General features: G+C 52.9%; 1 protein-coding gene across 9 annotated transcripts; it reads right to left on the bottom strand.

Annotated features, from left to right (window-relative positions):
- Positions 1 to 177: 177 nt before the first annotated feature.
- On the bottom strand, positions 178 to 16,141 carry TAL1 (TAL bHLH transcription factor 1, erythroid differentiation factor). 9 transcript variants are annotated; one of them, XM_036255738.1, is made up of 6 exons: positions 16,059 to 16,141; positions 12,835 to 12,989; positions 11,420 to 11,585; positions 8,936 to 9,376; positions 7,498 to 7,592; positions 3,190 to 3,856 (listed from the first exon to the last, which is right to left on the bottom strand). In XM_036255738.1, the coding sequence occupies exons 3-6, from the start codon at positions 11,536 to 11,538 to the stop codon at positions 3,411 to 3,413; spliced, it is 1,101 nt and encodes a 366-aa protein (XP_036111631.1). In that variant the 5' UTR covers positions 11,539 to 11,585; positions 12,835 to 12,989; positions 16,059 to 16,141; the 3' UTR covers positions 3,190 to 3,410. The 9 variants fall into 9 exon arrangements, 7 of the variants coding, with proteins under 7 accessions (XP_036111631.1, XP_036111632.1, XP_036111633.1 ...); XM_036255739.1 differs by lacking the exon at positions 11,420 to 11,585 and adding an exon at positions 10,692 to 10,729; XR_004958884.1 differs by lacking the exons at positions 12,835 to 12,989; positions 16,059 to 16,141 and adding an exon at positions 178 to 348 and having other exon boundaries at positions 3,194 to 3,856.
- Positions 16,142 to 20,479: the final 4,338 nt, after the last annotated feature.

Raw genomic sequence — 20,479 nt, 5'->3', positions numbered from 1 at the left:
TGGGTGCACAATGCTGAGAAGAGGCCCCCTCTGTGAGGCCTGGCAGAGGGGAAGGAAGGGAAACCCTCCTGGGGAAGCCTCAGGGAGGGGTGGGAGTCCCCCTCAGAGTTCTGGGGGCCCCCATTTCAAGGGAGACAGGTTCTTGCTACGCCTTTCCTTTTAATGGGGTGCAACATGCAAGCAGAGTCCAGCTCCCTTTGTAAAACTTTTATTTAGAAATCTTCCCAATATATCCTTATATATATACACACATCATCACCACATGGGTTTTGTCGCTAGAGTCACACGCCCACAGTGTTGGCCTCTGGGCTGTACAAAGGTCAGGTACCTGGAGCGGTTACTCCTCTTCTGCAGAAAAATGCAGAGACCAACGTAATTCATCAATTCATCACGTACAGTACAACATTGACGGAAAGTGCTGGGCCCGCCCACAGGGACGCTGCACTATGCACATGGGCAGGGGCAAGCCTTTGGCAGGGGCCACGTACCACTGGCATCACAAGTACGACCAGACCACCCCCAAAGGCAGAGATAGTTGTCGGCTGACTACAGATTCTGTGCCCTTGGTTTGTTTTTGGAAAAGGATAAAGGTTGTACCATCTTGTCGTTTGCCACTACAAATAAAAGAATATAAATTTTTTTTAAAAGATGGAAGTCCCTCCAGTCATTTTTGTTCTCATGTTTTTTGTTTTTTTTTAAACCATTCCATGTTTTCCCTTTTATACAGATATTATTCTTAGAATGTAGCTATTTCTTCACCGGTGAGGAGGAGGCAGAGGAAGAAGGGTGGGGGGTGGGGTTGGAAATGAAATAAAATATGGATCTGCTCTAGTTCTTACAAAGACTTGAAGCTTTGGGCTCCCCTACCCAGGCCCATTTTAGGTAGCTGCATTCCATTTTACATATTCTGCCCATGTTGCCGTATTTCTTACCTATTCTAACTCCTGTACCTTGCCTTGGAATGAGACAGAAATGAGGTCAATCGTGAGAAATGAGAACAATCTAGATAACTCAGGTAAAAGTGGGTTAGAGCCTAAATAACCCAGAGCTGTGTCATCAGGCAGACTGCCTACGGCCCAGCTCCTGGACTCGGGGTGGGAAATCCCACCGCAGGATTGCCACTGAGGGCAACAGCGTTCACGGTCTCAGAATGCTTCTACTTCCCCGTGGATCAGCCCGCACCACCATCCTAGGAGATGTGTGAGCCAGAGATGGATGAGCAACTGGCCCGCAGAGAGCGAGCTCGTCTGGGTCACACCCTGAGTCCGGGAGAAGAGGGAGCCAGAAGCTTGAGATCATGGCGAAATGTGTGACCTGTCTCCTAAAACCCATCCACCCGTGCACAGTGGCCCCAGGTCTAATGAATCCGCCAGGAAGCACACACAGCCTTAGGACAGTGTGCCGTCTTCGGGCAGATTGCTCACAGGGGCTTCCAAGTGCTGGAGAGGAACTGATCCTAATGTTCATTAAAATATGATTGTGGGGGGCTGACGTGGGATGGACAGAGTGCCACAAGGGTTAACCATAGTGTTCCCATCCCCGTGAACTGGACCTCAGAACTTAAAAGGGAAGGGAAGGGAGCAGGGATCATCCTCTGTCTGCATAGGGCTGTTCCAGGCCGGACTCAAGGACCCATCACAGGCGGGCAAGCCCTGAGCTGAAACGCAGAACCTGCGGGGGCCTTCCCAACAGCCCAGCCCTGGGTCTTCCATGTGGCCACGACAGGGCAGGGCCGTAGCATCGTTCCCATTGGACCTCCAAGGCAGAGCCTGTGGGAGACGACGGGAGTGACTGGAGGTACAATGACAGGTACATAGGACTTGTGTGCAGTTTGTTTCACAGGCTCGAAATGCGGGTCGCAGGCAGGCCTAGCCTTATGAAACTGTGTCCCACCACTTGGATCGACACAGGAGATCAAGAAGGAGGCAGCGGTTCACTCTACAAAAGGACTTTTCACTTACAAAAGGACTCGTGGTAGTATTTCTTTAAAAGATGAAGGATAAGGATTTGATTTACAAAAATGCCATGTACAACTTTTGGAGGGGGCACTCCTATTGCATTAAGCCAGCCTCCCATGCACACCCGTGATGACTGAAAGCTACACAGTCGAGGATGTTGAAGATTCTCTCAGCGAATGTGCATACATTCGGGTCTCAGCGAGGGCCTGGGCTCTGACTGGATTCCCCATGTCCTGGAAGTGGGGCTGGATCCTGGGTCATATCAAGACCTAAAGATCTCACCAATCACTGAAGTAAAAAAACAAAATCCCAAGTGCCAGGGGTGGGGGAAATCCCAAATGCCAGGAATTCCTAGGACAGAATGTGTGATTAATTCGGTTCAGAACACCAACCAGACCAGTAGCTAACAGACATCCTGCCACAGGGAGACCCCTCTGAGCATCTTGGAGAATGCACAGAGGGGGCTCCCACCTACCCTCAGCACCAACGCCTGCCCATCAGCACACATGGGTGGCCAGAGTGCCGTGAGAGTTAACCACAGTGCTCCCGTCACCGTGAACTGGACACTGGCATTTGCTCACGGCTGGAGCAGTGATGTGGAGCTGAGAATACAGGCAGGTAGCTCTGAGACACTACTGAGATCTGAAGCCCACATGCCCAAATAGCGCTTAATTTCCTCTAATCATTTTTCCTTTCTCTGCCTTCACACAGAGCCCAAAGGGCATGCTCATAGCTGCAGACTTGGTCCCCACAGCACAGGGATTGGGAAGGCAAATTTCAGTGGGGAGAAAGCAAAGCTTTGGCCCCCAGGGCAAGAAATAAGGGCTACTGGGTTTTCTGCCTCTCTGGCCCAGCTAGTCGGGGCAGGTGGTCCACTGGCCGTCTTCAACCAGGCCCTGCCGAAGGCACCTCGAGGCTTGTGACTCTGCAGCAGTTGGTGAGCTGAATGGACCAACATGGGCCTGGGTGAAGATGGGCTCGAAAAACGGGCAGCTATTGGGTACCTATATATTTGGACAGAGTGGCTACAAAAGCCACCCCGGCCAACTTGGGAGGGGCTAACGGCAAGGCAGAGGCTGCTGAATCCTCCGGTGAGCACTGACAACCCAGGTCTCAGCACAGACAGGGCTTCCGCGCTCCAGGCCAAAAGCAGTGCCGCCCGAGCCTCCCACTTGAGAAGTCTTAGGGATCTGGGGAAGGGGGAAGACTGTGCCGTCTTCACAACAAGTACCTACCACTTTGCTCCATTTTTCGTTCTCCCACTGAGGCAGGAAACGAGAAAGCCAGCCCCGGGGGTAGTTTGGGCTTCCCAAAGTTCAGGCATCAAGGAAAGCTCATCAAGTCCATTGACCTACTTCAGAGCTGCCCAGTCTTCACCCACCTGCCCTGAAGCCCACAGTCCCAGTGGCCTGAGGGCACCCTCCTGACTGGCCCAGGCTGGTCCCAGACCCATCACCGAGGGCCCACTCCATCAGTGGCGGGCAGCATGGCAGGATGGAGGCTGTGGGCTGTGTGCTTGGGTGCGGGCTCCTCTGTGTAGCTGTCCGGGCTGGCTGCCCCATCCAGGGAGCTGCCACAGCTAGAGTTGGGGGACAGTACATCCTGCAGGAGATCGTCTGGAGGTGCACCACCCCCTCCCCCCCCACCCCCTCCTCCAGCCCCCACCACGGGGTCCTTGGCTCTCTGGGTGCCCTCCTCCTCCTGGTCATTGAGCAGCTTGGCCAGGAAGTTGATGTACTTCATGGCCAGGCGGAGGATCTCATTCTTGCTGAGCTTCTTGTCTGGGGGGTGCGTGGGGATGAGCTTGCGGAGCTCAGCGAAGGCCCCATTCACATTCTGCTGCCGCCATCGCTCCCGGCTGTTGGTGAAAATGCGCCTTACGACTTTGGTATGGGGACCTGGAGGGCAAGAGGACAATGGTTAGGCGAATGGGTTGGAAATCTCCCAAGGATCTTCTCCTGTGGAGAAGGAGAAAAACCATTCATTGGGAAACCTGGAAAATCTAGAATGCCTTCTGTCCTTTTACTTAGAAAACTCTTACTCATACTTCAAAACCCAGTTCATCTGTTTCCTCCTGAGAACTCCTCTCAACCCCTCCAGAGAGATCCAACCAACCACCATGGCCCTATAATCCCTGGATCTCTGTTACTCTTGATCATTACTGTATGTTTCTATGCTGGTCTCTCTTCTCTCTGGACTGTGAGACATTTGAGGACAAGGACCACATATCATTCATTCACTCATTACATAACTATGAAGACAAACTCTGGGGCCAGACTTTCTGGGTTCAATTCCTGACTATTACTTACTAGATAGTGACTCTGAGCAAACTACTCAACTCTCTCTGCCTTAGCTTCATCATCTGTAAAATGGAGATAATACCAATCACTCAAGTATAAGATTATCACATGGATCTAACAACTAACACAGGCAAAGTACTTAAGACAATACCTGCCTCAGATTAAACATTCATTCAATAATTGTTAGCTATTGTTATCTGTGCATCAATTATTTCCAAACAACCAGGCACTGAGGAATAATGGTGACCAACACAGAGTGACTGCCCTCCTGGAGCTTACATTTTAAAGGGAATGAAAGATGATGAACAGGTAGCAAACAGATAACAGACAGGAGGCTGACTATAAATAAAATTGAAAGGAGCTACTATTTTAGCCGGGTTGGTGGGGGATGGCCTTTTGGAGAAGGTAACATCTATAAGGTAAGAACTTCAGGCTGAAGGAGAGCCAGTCAGGTATGGGAAGGGGGAATAGCACGTGCAAAGGCCCTGAGCTGAAAAATGGTTGAAGCTAGCCTGGCTGGATTAGTGTGGGTGAGATCAGAGTAGGCTGAGTCCAACCCCATAGGGACCTATAGTAAGTGTGGGGATTTTACTCTCAGGGTAAACACAGAGTAAGGGTTTAGTAAATGTTTGCTGACTGATCATGCTGGCAGCTGGGGAAATGGAAGAGAGACCAGAGACCAGAGGGAAAAGGACTTACACTGGGCTCTCTCCCCCAGGAGAGTGGAGAGACCACCATGCACAGGCTCAGCCCGAGGCTCTAGGCAGGCATCTGAGGGCTGCCTCGGTCTTTCCATGTCTACACTGCACTGATTATAGACAGGACTAATACTCACTGCCTTCACGTACTAAGACTTGCAGAGCAGTGACAGACATCAGCATGCATGTATGGTGTGTAAAGCACTGTGTTATGTCACAGCCTGACCTGGGATTCCCAAAGCCGGGGAAGACAGGTGGGCCTGCTTGTGTTCCTGAGCTCCTGGGTTGGGGTGGTCGCTTCCCTCCCCAGCACAGAGCTGGGCTCCCACTGGAAGCTCTGCACACTGGAGGAACTGCCAATACTGGCATATTTATTTCTTCTCTTCCTATGACCCTTGGAACCAGAGCTCAGAATGTGGAAAGTTGGGCAGAGGAGAAGAGGAAAAGAAAAGTCAAGACATCACCTAAGACCTACTCTTCATTTCACAGCTAAGGAACCAAGGCCAGGACAGAGGAGACCTTGCCTTCAAGGTCAGTCTGTGACCCAGCTCATCCACGCCAACACTTTCTGCTTGATCATCTCTCTCCTACATGTGCGCGGATGCATGCGCGCGCGCGCACACACACACACACACACACACACACACACACATTTTCCTGGGGAGGACCACTCATCCACTGCCACAGTGCCTCTGAAGCTGTCTTTCCAAATCCCAACAGGCCCCAGGCCAGCTGACTCTTTGTCAAAAGCCAGACCCAGGCTGGGAAAAACACAGCACACCTGCTAGGCAGTCCTATCCTAGGTGCCTCAGAGGAAGTAACTTGCTGTTCTCTGCCTTCAGGCAGGTGGAGGGGAGTCCCTCAGCTGTGACCTAGGGAGAACCAGTCCCTGCTCCATGACTACTGCTGGCTGATCTTGAGGTAGCTCCTGGGGTTGGGGGTGTCATTATGACTGCTGTCACAGCTAGAGCTAGACAGGCTCCAGAAGGAGCACCTACCCCAAGCCAGGCCCTAAAAACACTTTACCCCACTGTACACTTTCAATAATGTGAGGAAGCTATTATTCTGCCCACTTTATGATTGAGAAAACTGAGGTCCAGAGAAGTTTAGCAACAGGAGCCACATCAAGTCCTGACTTTAGACCTTGCATTAGTTCCACTACTACGCACCCTTTTAGGTTAACTTGCTGATTTCAAAGTCCATGGACTATCCTGCACCCTCACACCCTCTCCTTCACCCTCATTTCTGTCTATTCTTCTTTGGCTCCTTCTGGAGAACTACCCACCTCTCCACACCTTCCTCTTTCCTGAATCTGTCCATCCTGCACGCCCTCCGTCCCTCTCTGGCCAGTCACTGAGTAGGTGCTCAGCAAATATTGTTAACATTATGGGTAACAGGCTTCCTTAACCCTCCTGCACTCCCCCAAACCCTTGTCCCCTTCCCCTCTTTTTCCTCTTCTCTGTGCCTGGCTTCCATTGCTTCTGCCCTTTGTAGAAAATGCCTCTTCCTTGGGGAACTTGAGGACTGGTCCTGCCTACTTCCTGTTTGGTACACCCACCTCCCCTCTCTATTCTAGCAGCACTGATGCCCCTTCACCCTTCCCTCTTGGCCCTATATCCCTGTGACCCAGGCTTGTTGGGTCTTTTGAGGTCTGTTCCTTGCCCAGACTCCAGGCCCTCTCCTCTCCAGAGACCACAGAGGGTTCCCCTCCAGAAGGTCCAGCTCAATGCACATCCCTGCCACCTGCCCCTTGCATAAATCTCAGTGTTGGCTCCAAGGCCTCAGGTGCCCTTCCTTCAGGAGCCCAGGCCCCAGCCAGGCTGAGCACTGGAAGCTCCAGGGATTTCGTCAACATCCCTCAGCTCTGAAGAGTCTGCTCTCCTGCCGCTGGTGGTGGGCCCCGTCTGCTATATCAGGTCAACCTTGGGAAGAGGGAAGGGGTCTTCCAAATTTTCCACTCATTCAACCCTTCCCCCAAGTTCAGGGCCAAAAACTACCCAGACAGTACATAACAGAAGAGCTAGGGTCCTTCTGGGGAAACAAAGGGGCAGTGTAGACTCTATAATGCCAGGCAGGGAACTCCAAGTCTCAGCCCTGAGTGTGGAACAAGGAACAAGAGGGCCCCACATGTAGGGGCTTGGAGGAAGACCCTTGAAGGTGTAATTCCAGGCAAGGAGCAGACTCAAGGCTCCAAAGAGGTCGTGAAGGAAGAACAGGGAATCCCTAAGGGTTAGTGCTTAGTGTAGAAGCGCCTTGTGTTTCTGCCCTCCCCAGGATCATTGCCAAGTGTAGGAATGGAGCCAGAGTGGGGCCTGCGACTGGCCCATAGAGGTTTGGGCTAAATGCCACAATGTGTCTTTACCTTCATGTCCTTTCTTCCCTAGTCCCAGCTCAGTTGCAAGGTGACTTCCAGCAATTTGGGGTTCCAAGGTAGCCTGCCCAGCCACATGAGACACCTAGGAGTAGCCCTCAAAATCTCTCCTTCAGGGGGCTCTAACCAACAGGAGGGCAAATAACAAAGATGGAGGCAGACAAACTCACCATCAGTAATCTCCATCTCATAAGGAGAGGGTCTCCTCTTCACTCGGTTGTTGGTGGCAAACATAGGGAAGGCATCTGGCTCCCCAAAGAACCCACTGTGGGAAGGAGAAGGCAGATCACAAGACCATATGTAGGGTGGAGGTGAGAGAGGCTCCTTAGCAATCCTCCTGCATGCCCTTGAGCTCCCCACCCTCTGGAAAATAAGGGCAACCATGGTCCCTTCACACCTGAATTGGGATAGAAGGAGCATGAAACACACACACACAAGCATACACAGAATGCTCCCACCCACTTTGTGGTGAAACAAGCAAGGGGTGAAGGGTCACATACCCATGCATCCCTACACACACACACACACACACACACACACACACACAATCAGAGGTGAATATATGGAACAAACACAAGAATGAATACACACACCCCTCACAGATAGACATACTCCCCTCCCCCAATACAAGCACACAATCCACACACAACCTCCACTCTCACAGGTGCTCGCACAGGCAGGCATGGCCTTCACACTTGGTGGTGTGCAACTCCAGCACCACAAAAGGGCACACTGTTCCCTCCCCTCAACCTCCCTCCACTTTCACCCTGGCCCCATGGGGCCTGTGGACAGACAACAGACAGGAAACCCTGAGTCACCACCACTGGCATGCCCCCCCATCACCCACTTTGGGAGTGGATCCGCTATGGACCCTCTATAGCTTCTTTTTGAAGTCTCCTGCAGACTCCATGACTGTGCCACACTGTGTATCCCCACCCCAACTCGGCCTTCATTTCTCTACCTTCTCAGTGGCCTCAGCAGGGAAACAGGACACCCTCACACCAAAGGGTGGAAAGGCTTGGAGCCAGAGACCACAGCTAGGGGCAGAGGGGCTAGGAATAGGAGGAAGGGATCCACTCCAAAAACGGACCCCAGAGCAGAGATTCAGATGTAAAGGAGGTGCCTGCTCCCAGTCACCCTCAGATCCTTATCTCTTACCTGTCCCCAGGGGGCTGCAGCTTCCAGAATTTCACAGTGGGGCACATTCAGACCCACTGTTGCCTGGTACTCACATTCATGAGACTCCCTCCTGTTGTCCCGTACCTCCCAACCACACAGCACCCCGTGCTTCTGCTTACACCCAGTCATATCCCTGCACTCTCCCTTCTCGGCTTACCCACACCCCAGCGCTCTGCAGTCACAAGGCACCCCCATATTTGCGCGCGCGCACACACACACACACACACACACACACACACACACATGCTCACAGCAGGCTCCTTTCTCACTCGCATACGGGGCTTCTAGACTTTGCCGCCCATTAATTTAAAACACCCCTCTCTCTTCTCGCGCTCCAGCCACGCGTCCCCGAGGTGCAGACGCGGAGCCCCCGGGCCGTGACCGCCTGCCCGCCGCCCACTCTCCCGCGCCCTCCCGCTGGACACTGACCTGCCGAGCGAGGCCAGCGGCTGGCTGAGGCTGTAGAGCAGCGTGCGGCCGGGGACGGCGGGGGCCGCCAGCGCGGGCGGGCTCAGCTGCACCATCCGGCCGTCGCCTGGCAGCTCCGCGGGGGCCGGGGCGGGCGCGGGTGCGGGCCCCGGAGGTCTGCACAGCTCGGTGGTCGGCACCCGATGGCGCGCTTCGGCCGCTGCCGTGTCGCGGCCCTTTAAGTCTCGCGCGGCGCCGCCCCCACCGGCGGGGCCGCCCCCCGGGCCCCCGCGCGCGCCCAGCTCGATCACAGGGGTCTCGGCTGGGGCCGCGCGGCTTGTCTCCTTGGCGACGCCGTTCAGCAGGACCAGGTGCGGGGGGGCCATGCGGGCCTCGGCCGCCTCCCGTCCCTCTAGCGGGGGGTCACTGTGTGCCGCCTCGCTCGGCGGCCGCTCCGTCATCCTACCGGCAGACAGACAAACACGCGGACGCCCGCTCTAACCACCGCCCCTAGTCCACCGACGTGGGGTGCGGTAAGGGGGTGAAGGCAGAAAGAGAAACTCACGCACCGAACGTGAGAAAAGGCGACAGGCTCAGAGCCACGTGGACACACACTGGCCCTCGGGGCCTAAAGCCCTGGTGGGGCTGGGGAGGGAGGAAAGGGGGTCTTTGGTTGGGGAGAAGAGGCGAGGGTACCTGGGAGACACAGAGACTGAGGGCCAAAAGGACAGAGATGGAGAAAGAGGGCAGAGACATTGGAAGAAAAGGCATAGCCAACGAAGGAAAAACAGAAGGGGAAAAAGGAGGAAGGAAATGTAGAAAGAGGCGAGAGAGAAATATCACCCCGTCTCTCTTCTCAGGCCACAAGGGAAGAGGAGGGAACAAATCCCCGACCAAGTTCCTCCCCCATCCCTCCCCCCCTTGGTTTTGGCGGGGAATCTGTCTCTCGGTGGTGGGGTGCTTTAAGAACCTCTCAGCAATACCTCCTCCAGCCTACAGCCACACACATACCTAGAAACCTGGTGGGGTGCAGTAGGAAGTTTAGGGAATGGAGGCCACAGGACCTGGGGTCTACTCTGTTGGAGCTGCCAGAGAATTAACCCCAGGGAATCAGCACCCCCCTTTTCAACATATATTCACCCCCTGCAGGGTGTTTGTCTATACTAAGCAAATCCACGGTATTCTATGTAGCTGCTGGAAACCCTAGCCTCCCTTTACTCCCACCAGGACTGGAGATGAGACATCAGGAAGGGAAGATGATCTGGGCCCTACCTTCTTGCACACTCCACCCTCTTCTGCTCAGCTGTATTCAGAAGTGAGGTGGGGTCTGCTAGGGAGGCCTGACTGGAGCAGTATGGAGCCTGCACATTCAGAAGGTGCCCCTGAAGCTATTGGGGTCTGGGCTCCCATCCACACAGGAAGGGGTGTCATAAAGGCTCTTGAACTCTTCCAGCACTCCCCCACCCTCTTTCTGCTTTGGTTTTGTCCTCTGAGAAATACCTCCTTATGCATTTAAAAGCACTGCACAATGGCTCAAGTAAACATCATTATTGACTTGGAGACTGTGGGCCATCCAGAGGACTGTTGCCCAAAGTCACAAGGATTCGTGACAGCGCAGGACCAGAACTCCGATCTCACTCTGCCTACTCCATATGTGCCCTCCCAGTTATACTCCACCAGGAGCCAAGGACACCCTTCTCCTCCACAATCATATGCCAGGATGACCACAACCATATTCCACTGCCCCACAGAGCATTTGTTCAGTTTCTTCCATCACCTTGCTTTGATGCCAGTGGAGCCAGGCCCCATCAAGAACTAAAACAAAAAAAAAAAAACCCATGAGACTCTGGGCCTAGAGGTTGGGGATGCCTTTAAGTTGTTTTATATAAGAATATATAATCAACTCGACAGGCATCATAAAATGTTCAAAATAAGATTTCTGTTCTCAGAATTATATAGTTGGTGTATTTTATAGCAGAAAACAAATACACAAAAATCCAATTCAGCCCCAAGCGGTGTCCATCTAACCATTCATGGCAGCCATTGAGCTTCCGTTCTGCCACTGCACTGCTCAAGACCGGAGTCCGCCTGGGCACCATCCTCCTATCCCAGAAGAGAGACCATACTTTCTAAAATCTCCTGTGAAGCACGGCTCAATGGCCCCCAGATACACAAGCAGATGGAGAATCGCCATTCAGACTGTGCTCCTTCCCTGTGTCTGCCGGCCCTGAGGCCCAGCCCAGAAACAGCACAATTCCCTGAGACCTGGTGCATACGGCTGCAAAGGCAGTGGGGTCCACAATGCTTCACTGGAAGCGAGTTTACAATTATGGCGGAAACAATAGATCTGCATCCACAGAATGGGACCGCCAAGACACTGCAGCCACTAGAAATGGACCCAAGGTATACCTGTAGGTCCTCCTGGCTCCCATGCAGCAGTGAAATGCACCAGAAATATACCATTTCATGACAAAAGGCACAAGCCCCAAGGTGCTGGCTCCCTACCTTACTGTCCCAATGTGTAGTGTGCTCAGTGACACGTGCTTCAGCCCAGTTTCTAATCGAATGACAAACGATGTGCACTGCAATCGCTGGACTGAGCTCAAGCTCTCCTTATAACACATTTATACCCTCTGATTAATTCCAGGCTCCCCCACTCATGGAGCAGATCCTGGAGGGACAAGGGAGAACATATTCTAGATGAGTTGACCCTGGCCCCAAATGCCCTCTCCAGATGCCTATAAATATCTATATCTCCCAAGCTCCCTGCAGAAACCTTAGATTGGTCTCCGGGGCCTGTGGCGGACCACTCCTTGCCCCTCCCTGGACCTCAGGAACACCCAGCTGGCACTTCTGCCACTCATATCACCCAGGCCAGGGGTCTATGCTCCAGAAGATGCCACAAGAGGACTCACAAGCAACTTTGGTTGTCGGTTTTCAGCAACTAAACCCCATCACTTGACTTCGTTTAAGATCACTAAAAAGAACGCCTGAGTGGTTTTTGTTTTTATTGGGGGAAGATGAAGGAAAGGGGAGAGGTTTCAAACTGAAGAGCACTAGCAAGTCCCGACCATTACAATTCATCTGTCTTTGTGCAGCCAAGACCCAGCTCGCAGCACCCAATACCGGATTTTCATCTCCTGCTGCCAACCGCCAGAACGTTTCCGTGTGCCTGAACAAGTCAGGGGGTCCCAGGAGCTCCTGAGAAGGGGGGTGGGGAGGCACCGGGTCTCAGGCAGTTCCCAATTCCGAAACAGAATTTCTTATATGAAACCCTCCCAGGTGTCTGGGGCTAGAGCGACCGCCTTAGACTCGGCTTCCAGTCCTCACACTGCACCCACCACCGCATGACCCCCTGGGGGAGCCCCAAGCACGCTCGAGAACCAGCATCTCCAGTACCAACATCTCCAGTAAACAGAACCGATTTCCCCGTGCAGGTAGGGGAGCGGAGGGGAGTTTCAGCGCGCCCCACCCTAGGCTCTAAGCGCGGCTCAGGGCCCACCCGAGCTGGGACTGCGCTAGCCGGGATGGCTGCGGCCTTCTTCCTGCTGCCGGATCCTCTGGCGCAGGCAGCCTGCACCACCCGGATATAGCCACCCCAAAGTTAGGAGCCTTGGGAAACGTCCACAGAACTGATGACAACAGCCTGGGGGACTAACGTTCTGGTTTTATTAATTGTACAAAAAAAAAAAAAAAGCTGTTTTTGCTGAGAGTCGAAAAAGGAAAGGGCCCTTCTGGACGCCACAGAAGCACAGAGGCCACAGTCAGCAGCGGAGTCAGATTCCGGATTCCTGGTTCTGGGTTCGTCCTCCCCTCCCCCCTCCATCTGAGCCTAGACTGTCCCGAGCCTCCTCCACCCAGGCCGGAACCCAAGGCCTTCCTGGACACCATTTCCACAGATACTGGTCCCGCAAACTCACCTGGGGCATATTTAGAGAGACCGGTCCCTCTGAACAGGATCTCCACTACTCCGCCGGAGAGGGGCGGGAGCCGAGGTCCAGGCGGTGGACGGGGGTCTTTGCTTCCCCCTCTCTCGAGAGACCAGCAGTTAGGCCGCGGTGTGGTCCTGGGCGGTCTGCCGCGCCCAAATCGAGTTTCCAGGAAAGATGGGGGTGGAGAGAAAGAGGGAGGGCGAAAGGGAGGGAGAGAGAGAAATGGGGGTCAATGGCTGGGAATTACCTCACGTCCTCGACAACCAGCCCAGGGAATCGCGAACCGCTTTTCCGCCCCCAACTTGCAGGTGTTTGAAGCCTCCCCCAACCCCATAAAAAAAAGAACCCTACACCTAACCAATCAGGAATAACTATTTAGTCCAACCACAACAACAGCCCGGCTGCAGGCTGCCCGGAACATTTTCGGACCCGCCAACCGGGATGTCGGGTTCAGTGTGACCGAGCTAAACACTGAGGTGTCTACGTGGTTGGCCCAGGAACCGGGTCAGGCTGGAGCTGCAGCCACAGCGGCGGAGTGGTCCGAAGCCTGGCCAGAGTGTGTGGGGTGTGGGGTAGAGGTGAGATGTGTGTTGGAAAAGGGGAGTCCAGTTTTCAGACCCTGGTCCTCGGGGCAGAATCTCTGAGTCCTCCATTCTCTCCATGACCCCCACCTGCCCACCTCCAGCCTAAAGCGAAACCAGAACCCAATTCAAAGACTGCTTTCCTGCAGGAATGGAGTCCGAACCGCGCGGATCCGAGAGGAATTGGGGGGCGGTGGGGGGAGTATCTGATCTACCCAGGACACGGTTTTTTTCTTCCTATTAAGAAAAAAATGGAAGAGAGGGAGGGAGGAGAGGAGGGAGAGAAGAAAGAAAGAAAGAAAGAAAGAAAGAAAGAAAGAAAGAAAGAAAGAAAGAAAGAAAGAAAGAAAGAAGAAAGAGAAAGAAAGAAAGAAAGAAAGAAAGAAAAGAGAAAGAAAGGAAGGGAGAGAGAAAGAAAGGAAGAGAGAGGGGGAGAGAGAGAGAGAGAGAGAGAGAGAGAGAGAGAGAATCTGGATGAAAAAAAGACTTTGGGCCATGAGCGCACTATGCACTATGCAGATGATGTTTTGAATTGTACACTTGAAACCTGCACGGTTTTATTAACCAATGTCACCTCAATAAATTCAATTTAAAAAAAAGAAAGAAAGAAAAAAACCCTCCTCCCCTCAACCATCCCCACACAACGAATTTCGATTTTACGGTGAGCAGACCAGCAGAGACGGGGAGAATTCTAATAATTCCTCGCAGCAATAAACAAGGCAAAGGGAAGGAGGGTAAAAACAAACCCACTACTGCTTCCCAGGGTATAGCGGTAGCGAGATTTAGCTTGCCCACCCCCCCTCGGGAGGGTTTTGTTTCATTTGTTTTGCCTAAATCATCCAGTTTATGATCATACATGGAAGTTTTGGATTGACTGCATAGGCCTCCATCTTTTTGTCCGGCTCTGGTGGAAATATAGGAACAATTCTTCCCTGCGGTTTCAATCCAATGCGGGAGATTTTCTTTCTCCTCTTCTAATCCACATGGGGGAGGGGTGGAAAGAAGGGGAATCCACTCATTCTCAGTGTTTTAGGTCGAGGTTAATTTCTGCTGTATGATCAAGTCCCTGTGTCCATCTCTCACCATTTTCTCTCCCTACCCTAAACCCAGCAACTTTAGACAGACAAACAAACAAACAAACAAACAAACAAACAGAGAGCTGCTAGGGGGAAACCGTGCGGCTTTGTTACGGATCCAAAGAAGCTACAAGGGAAAAGCCGCTTTACTCCTGGACTATCGTTTTAATTAAAATAAGATGGTGATGATGGCATTAGAAACCACACACACACCACACACACACACACACACACACACACACACACCTTTCTTCTGGAGCTAGGCCAGCACTGACCCCGTCCCTGGGAGCCCGGACCGGCGCACCGATGCGACGGGTACCCGACCCACACGGGCATGTCGCTCACCGGAGGGGAGTAAGAAAATGTTCCTTAGAGATGATCCCGAGGGGCCCCACCCGAGGCGCGAGGCCTGGAGAATATACCCATTGTCTTTTCCGGGCCTCACCGATATACTCAAGCCGCCATACCCGCGAAACTAGCCAGAAATGGACAAAGCCGGAAAGCGAAGAGAACCCAAACCCGGGCTACCCGCTGCAAGGCGCGGGCCTCCGCGAGCGCTGCTCTGCTTGAAGCCTGGAAGAGCCTCCCATTCATTATCAAATCCCTGAATCACCGAGGCCTCGGGACCGAGCAGCCACCGATCGGGCTCTGTCTGCCCAAGCCCATGGTGGCTTCCCAATACATCATAATTTGGAATAAAATGTGAAGTTCGTCTCCCTGCCCCCATGCCGCCTCCTCAATTTGCGCCTCCATCCCCGGCTCCCCTTCCCCCGCTACCCACCAGCGATGTGCAAATGCACTTCTAAAGGACACAAGCACACAGACACACAATCCAGAGGACAGGACCACACACGGTCCAGCCCCATAGAAGGGAAGCAGCATAAACACAACTCCACTCTGCCCCACAAACCGAGATGGTCAGGCCCGCACACTGTCCAATATGACCCAACGAAATCAGTCAAGCGTAATCTCTCACGGACACACAACCCCACCTAGTCAAGATCACACACGCCCAACACAACAACGAAACCACCCAGACAGAAGCGCAAAGGCCATACAACTCCACACACAGAACCAGACCCGTGTCGAGAAGGCAAACTAACAATGATATACAACGCTGAAAACGCAGGAGCCCGAAGAATCCAAATCTACACACCCACACAGCAAAGACACCATCCCACTCGAACCCCACAACCGATCGCCAAGAAGACCGCACTCGGAAGAAGTCAACACTGCCCACTGCTCACACACGCACTCTCACAATCCCACCGCATGCACACAACCACGAAGAAGAAATGAAAACCAACCACCGCCTCGCGCATTTCTGTATATTGCGTAAGGAAAAGGGGGAAGGAAGGAAGAGAGTCTCCGAGGCGGGAGGGGCGGCGGCGGCGAGCGCGACGGCGTCCGTGGAAAATGCCCCCCATCGAAAGAAACCGAAGGAAAAGGAGCGAAGGGCTCTTCTGCGAATGGGGAAAAAGAAGGAGGAAATTGATGGGGAATTCCTTGGGAGGCCGCAGGTTGCTTTCCCCCAGAAAAAGGCCAGAATGCTCACGTTTTGCAGCGACGGGGGGACGCGTGTGGCCATTTTGAGGCCCGGTCTTTAGTGCGGAGGCCCTCCCCCGCCCCTGTCCCCCGCCCGCCCGCGCGCGCGCCGCGCACGGCTCCTCCACTAACTCGCTCTAATCCCGCTCACGTTCCAGGCCTCGTTAGCATGGGCCGAGGCGCGCCGGGGCCGTGTGCGCCGCGGAGATAAGGCATTGCCGCGGGTCCGCTCGCCCTCGATAAGCACCTCGGCCATTATGGGCCAAATGATTCATTTTAATTTGGCAATTTCACTGGAGGGAGTGGGGACTGGTGGCTGGTGGCTGAGACGGGCTCCGGAATGCTCGGTGCAGAGTCAAGCGCGCTGTCTAGGACCTAGCGAGTCCAGCCCCATTTCTGATCCTGAGGCCTCTTGGGGGAAATGGGCTCCCCCACCACATCAGTACCTCCCTCGGCCTCCCAACCACCTTTCTTCAGTGACTCCCATCCCAGCACCTTGTCCCTGCCTCTGAAGACTAGGATACCAAAACCATCACTCCCAACCCTTCCCTGCAACACCGTTTATTCTTTCTCCAGTGTCCTAGACACCCAGATTGCACCGGGCAGCTCCTCCTTATTATCCCACCTCCTTCAGCCCTGGCTCTTTTCTGCTCCAAAATGGAGCCTGCTTGCCTGGGACGTCATGGACTGAGCTCACCCCAGGGGCTCCATGGAGGCAGGACTGGTGTCACTGGAGAGATTAAAATGTCCGTTCTACTGTGTTTCAGGCTGAGACCAGAGTCCAGAAACATCCCTTCTCCCATACTATTTTAAAGTTTAATCTTGCTACAGAAGCATTGTTCTAAGCACTCTACAAATATTGACTCATTTAGTTCTCATAAACAATCCTAAGAGGATTGGTGCTATTATTATCCTTAATTTACAAATGAGAAACCGGAGGCACAGAAAATAAAAGTAATTTTCCCAGTGTTACATATCTAGTGAGTGGTATGGATCGGAAGCAAATTGAGCACCAGAGTCTTCTCCGGAGTCCAGCTGATGAAGGGCAGGGGGAGCCTAGGCTTGGAGGAGGAGTCTAGGGTCAACTCATTGAGGAATCAAGATCTGTACTGTGGAGTAGAAATCTGGGTTGAGGAAGGGGTAGTCGACTGGGGTCAGCCCATGGAGGGTGTCTGGGTTCACTGTTTTGTAGGGGATTGGAAATTGGACAGGTTCAAGGCTTACAAGTCACTTAGCTCTGAACCCCTGTTTCCTCATATGTAAAATGGGGAGATAATACCTACCTCACTGAGTTGTTGTGAGGATTAAACAGAATGATCTTTAAAAAGAGGTAGTGAGGACAATAATCTATGAAATCTCACCCAGCCCAGAACCCAGGATGACATCATATACACTTGTATGGGGTTCTGGCTGTTATTACAGAGAAAGAAATAAAGGTGTGGGGAGATGTGACTTGGCCAAAGCTTACAGTGACCTACAAGAAAAGCCAAGACCCAAATTCAAGTATCCAGTTCCCAGTCCCCAGCTCAACCCACAGTGCCAGGCTGCTTTGTCCTTCCAGATTCTCTGGTTTTGAGCTCCTTTTGGGACCTGAGAACTAGGGAAAAGCCCTTTGACTGGTCACAGACTGAGTTCCAGTCAAGAACCGAGCCCACAGTGTGACTGCAGTCTGAGTCCTGGCTCCTCATGGGTCATCAGGACAGCTCTCCATGAAGATGCAATGAGGTTAGTGCAACCTGTCTGTCCCCTCTGTTCCCCTTGTGTTCTCTGGTGGAAGTTAGGGTGCTGTGTGGAAACAGGTAACTTTTACAGAATCCCATGGGAAAAAGGCCATCCATTTCCTGAAAAAAAGAGTCTAATTCCACAAGAAATCCCCTGGCCCAGCTACATCAACTGTTCAGCAGGGACCCTGAAGAGGGGCCTCTGGGGTCTGGTCAGCCCCAGGTCTCACTCTCATCCCATGGTTCCAGCCCTGCCTCCTATACTGTTATCAAATCAAACTCTCCCTCCATTGTGCCCTAGTTTCTGCTGGTCCTTCTTCTGCCTTATTGTCCTCCTCCTCCTCTCACATTCATCCTTCCAAACTCAACCTTTCTGCCACTTTCTGCCTGAAGCCTCCCTGCAAGGGATTGGCTTTCATCTCTCCCTCTTCAGGTCTCCATTGCCTTTGCCCAGCTGCACCACTTAATAGAAAGGGTTTGGGTCATAGAATTCTGAGTTCAGAGCCCTGTCGGGCTGTGGCATTGTTGGCAAGTCATTTCATGTCTCTGAGCCCCTGCAAAAAAGGGGCTGGCCACTCCCAGAGAGCCCAGCCAGGGAATGCTTTCCTGAGAAAAGATGCCTGGATTCAGATCTAAGTGTGGGTAGAAGAGTGAGCATCTAGAGCCTTCCAGGTGGGTCCAGGACTAAAGCAGAAGGGCTTCAGGTTAATGAAAGGAACAGAAAAGAGTCTGGTATGACTTGAGCAAGCCTATGAACAAGTCAAAGGATTTTGAGAGAATCATCTTGTTTATTTGGTTTGAGGGTAGATGTAGGGTCCTATAGAGGATCAGATTTGCATTTCTAAAATGTCTTTGGCTTCAAGGTGAAGAGGTGTGTGGGGGTGGGAAGAATGTGGGGAGACTAGTCTGGGAATGGGGTGGTCCAGGGAGCATGAACTGGGATGCTGGCAGAAGAGATGGCAAGAGGCAGATGAAAATGACCTGTTTGGGATACAAAACCTGGTCTGTAAGAATTTGGGGGGTGAGAGGAAGGAGAAATCCAGGGACCCTCAAGGTTTCTGATTCTCCTTTCCTTAGATGGTCGCTTGGAGGCCAAGGGACACAGGGAAGGATTCTGTATTTGGTTTTGAATTCCTTGACTTTAGGTGCCTTTGAGGCAACAACAGGCTGTTGCCTTGACTTACAGGGTAATGACCCTGCCCAAGCGCTGTGGGGAAGAAACAGGACCGAAAGGCTTTCTCAGCCCTGCCACACACTGTGTCTGGGGAGGTGATGTCCACCATTCCCCTCTATTCTCACCTGCCAGCTGGTCCTAACCTGTCCAGGGGGCTCGTGATGTCTACTCCCTCCCTCTCCCCTGTTTCCGACCGTCGGTGGAAAAAACGGAAACTGCGAGCAGAGCGGGGCTCCGCCCGAAATAGCATCTGGTGCCTGTCGGTCAGCGCTCTGTCCCAGAGTCCGGGAGCTGGTGACGCTTGCGCCGCGCCAGGAAATACCAGCCCTCCTCCGCCCGCCCACCCCAAGCAGGGGCCTTGGCAGGCAGGAAACCCGGAGCTCCTCGGTTGGGGGTGTCAAGGGGGAGGGGAGGTTGAGACCCAGGCGGGTTGGTCTGGAGTCTGGTTCTGGAGGAGAGCAATCTGGAGAGAACAGCTTAGCAAGATTTGGGCCTGAGGCGTTGTCACCACTCTCTGACCCTTTCCCACCCCCACCCAAAACTGGGTTCTTCTCAATCCCCAAATTGGAGGCTTTTGAGTGTTTCTGCCTACCCTGACTCTGTGTACTAGCCGACCTCTGAGCTCTCTTCCCAGAGCTTGACCCCCGAAGTGCAGAGAGTGTGCACTCTGGCTGGTGGGCCACCAGGTGTATTTTCCGTAGGTACATTTATATGGCAGTACTGTGTGCCAGGTTCTGACCCAACCACTTCATAAATATTAATTCAGTGGATCTTGACAACAAGCAGTGAAGTAGGGACCTCTATTTTATAGGTAGCCAACTGAAACACCGAGGGGCTGAGCGTCTTGCAGAGAACACCCAGCTGGCCAGATGGTGGAGCCAGACTTCATACCTGGGGCACCTGGCTCCAGGCTATGCTGCTTCGGGGGCAGCAGAACAAGTGCAATAGTCAGGCAATCCAGGCGCCCATCCCTGCTCCCCACTTGCCAGCGCTATGCTTCTAGGAAAGTTACTTCAGCTCTGAGTTTCACGTTCCTCATCTACAGAAGGGAGGTGATAATTGTCCGTATGTCATCGTGTTTTTAGGGTTATTTTTAACTTGAGATGCCTTTGTTTCCCCTTCCCCTTCCCCTTCCATATGACTATTGTCTCCATTTTTGTCCCCATTCCTTGCCCTGGAGGAACCCTGCCCCATTGGTAAGCAGGCCTGAGCCCGGAATTCTGAGCTTGAAATGTGGGGAGAGTCATCCCCGTGCTTCCAAACCCCAGCACTGCCCTCATGATTCTCAGGGATGGAAAGGCTTTCACTCTAATTCAGTGATTTTCAAAACGGACCATCAGCCTCACCTGAAACTTGTTCGAAAAGCCAATTTTCGGGCCCACGCAGGCCTCCAAATTAGAAACTCTGCATGCGAGGCCCAGAAATAAGATGTCCAGGGATTTCTGATGTGCACAAAAATCTGAGGCTCATCGTGCTAGTTTATAACCCTCATCTGCAGCAACAGCCAGCGTAACTAGTTGAATGCATTACGAAAGC

Source organism: Molossus molossus, unplaced genomic scaffold (assembly GCF_014108415.1).
Source record: "Molossus molossus isolate mMolMol1 unplaced genomic scaffold, mMolMol1.p scaffold_m16_p_12, whole genome shotgun sequence".
Taxonomy (NCBI): Eukaryota; Metazoa; Chordata; class Mammalia; order Chiroptera; family Molossidae; genus Molossus; species Molossus molossus.
The sequence above is the reverse complement of the archived record's forward strand: the minus strand, read 5'-3'. Positions and strand labels throughout refer to the sequence as shown.

Excerpts from the sequence above, each read along its gene's own strand:
- TAL1 (XM_036255738.1), bottom strand. The coding sequence starts at position 11,538 with ATGTGTTATAAGGAGAGCTTGAGCTCAGTCCAGCGATTGCAGTGCACA. Across the intron at positions 9,377-11,419 it reads CTACACATTGGGACAGTAAG|GATGACGGAGCGGCCGCCGA; the intron begins GTAGGGAGCCAG and ends GTCTGCCGGTAG. Across the intron at positions 3,857-7,497 it reads TGAGATGGAGATTACTGATG|GTCCCCATACCAAAGTCGTA; the intron begins GTGAGTTTGTCT and ends CTTGCCCTCCAG.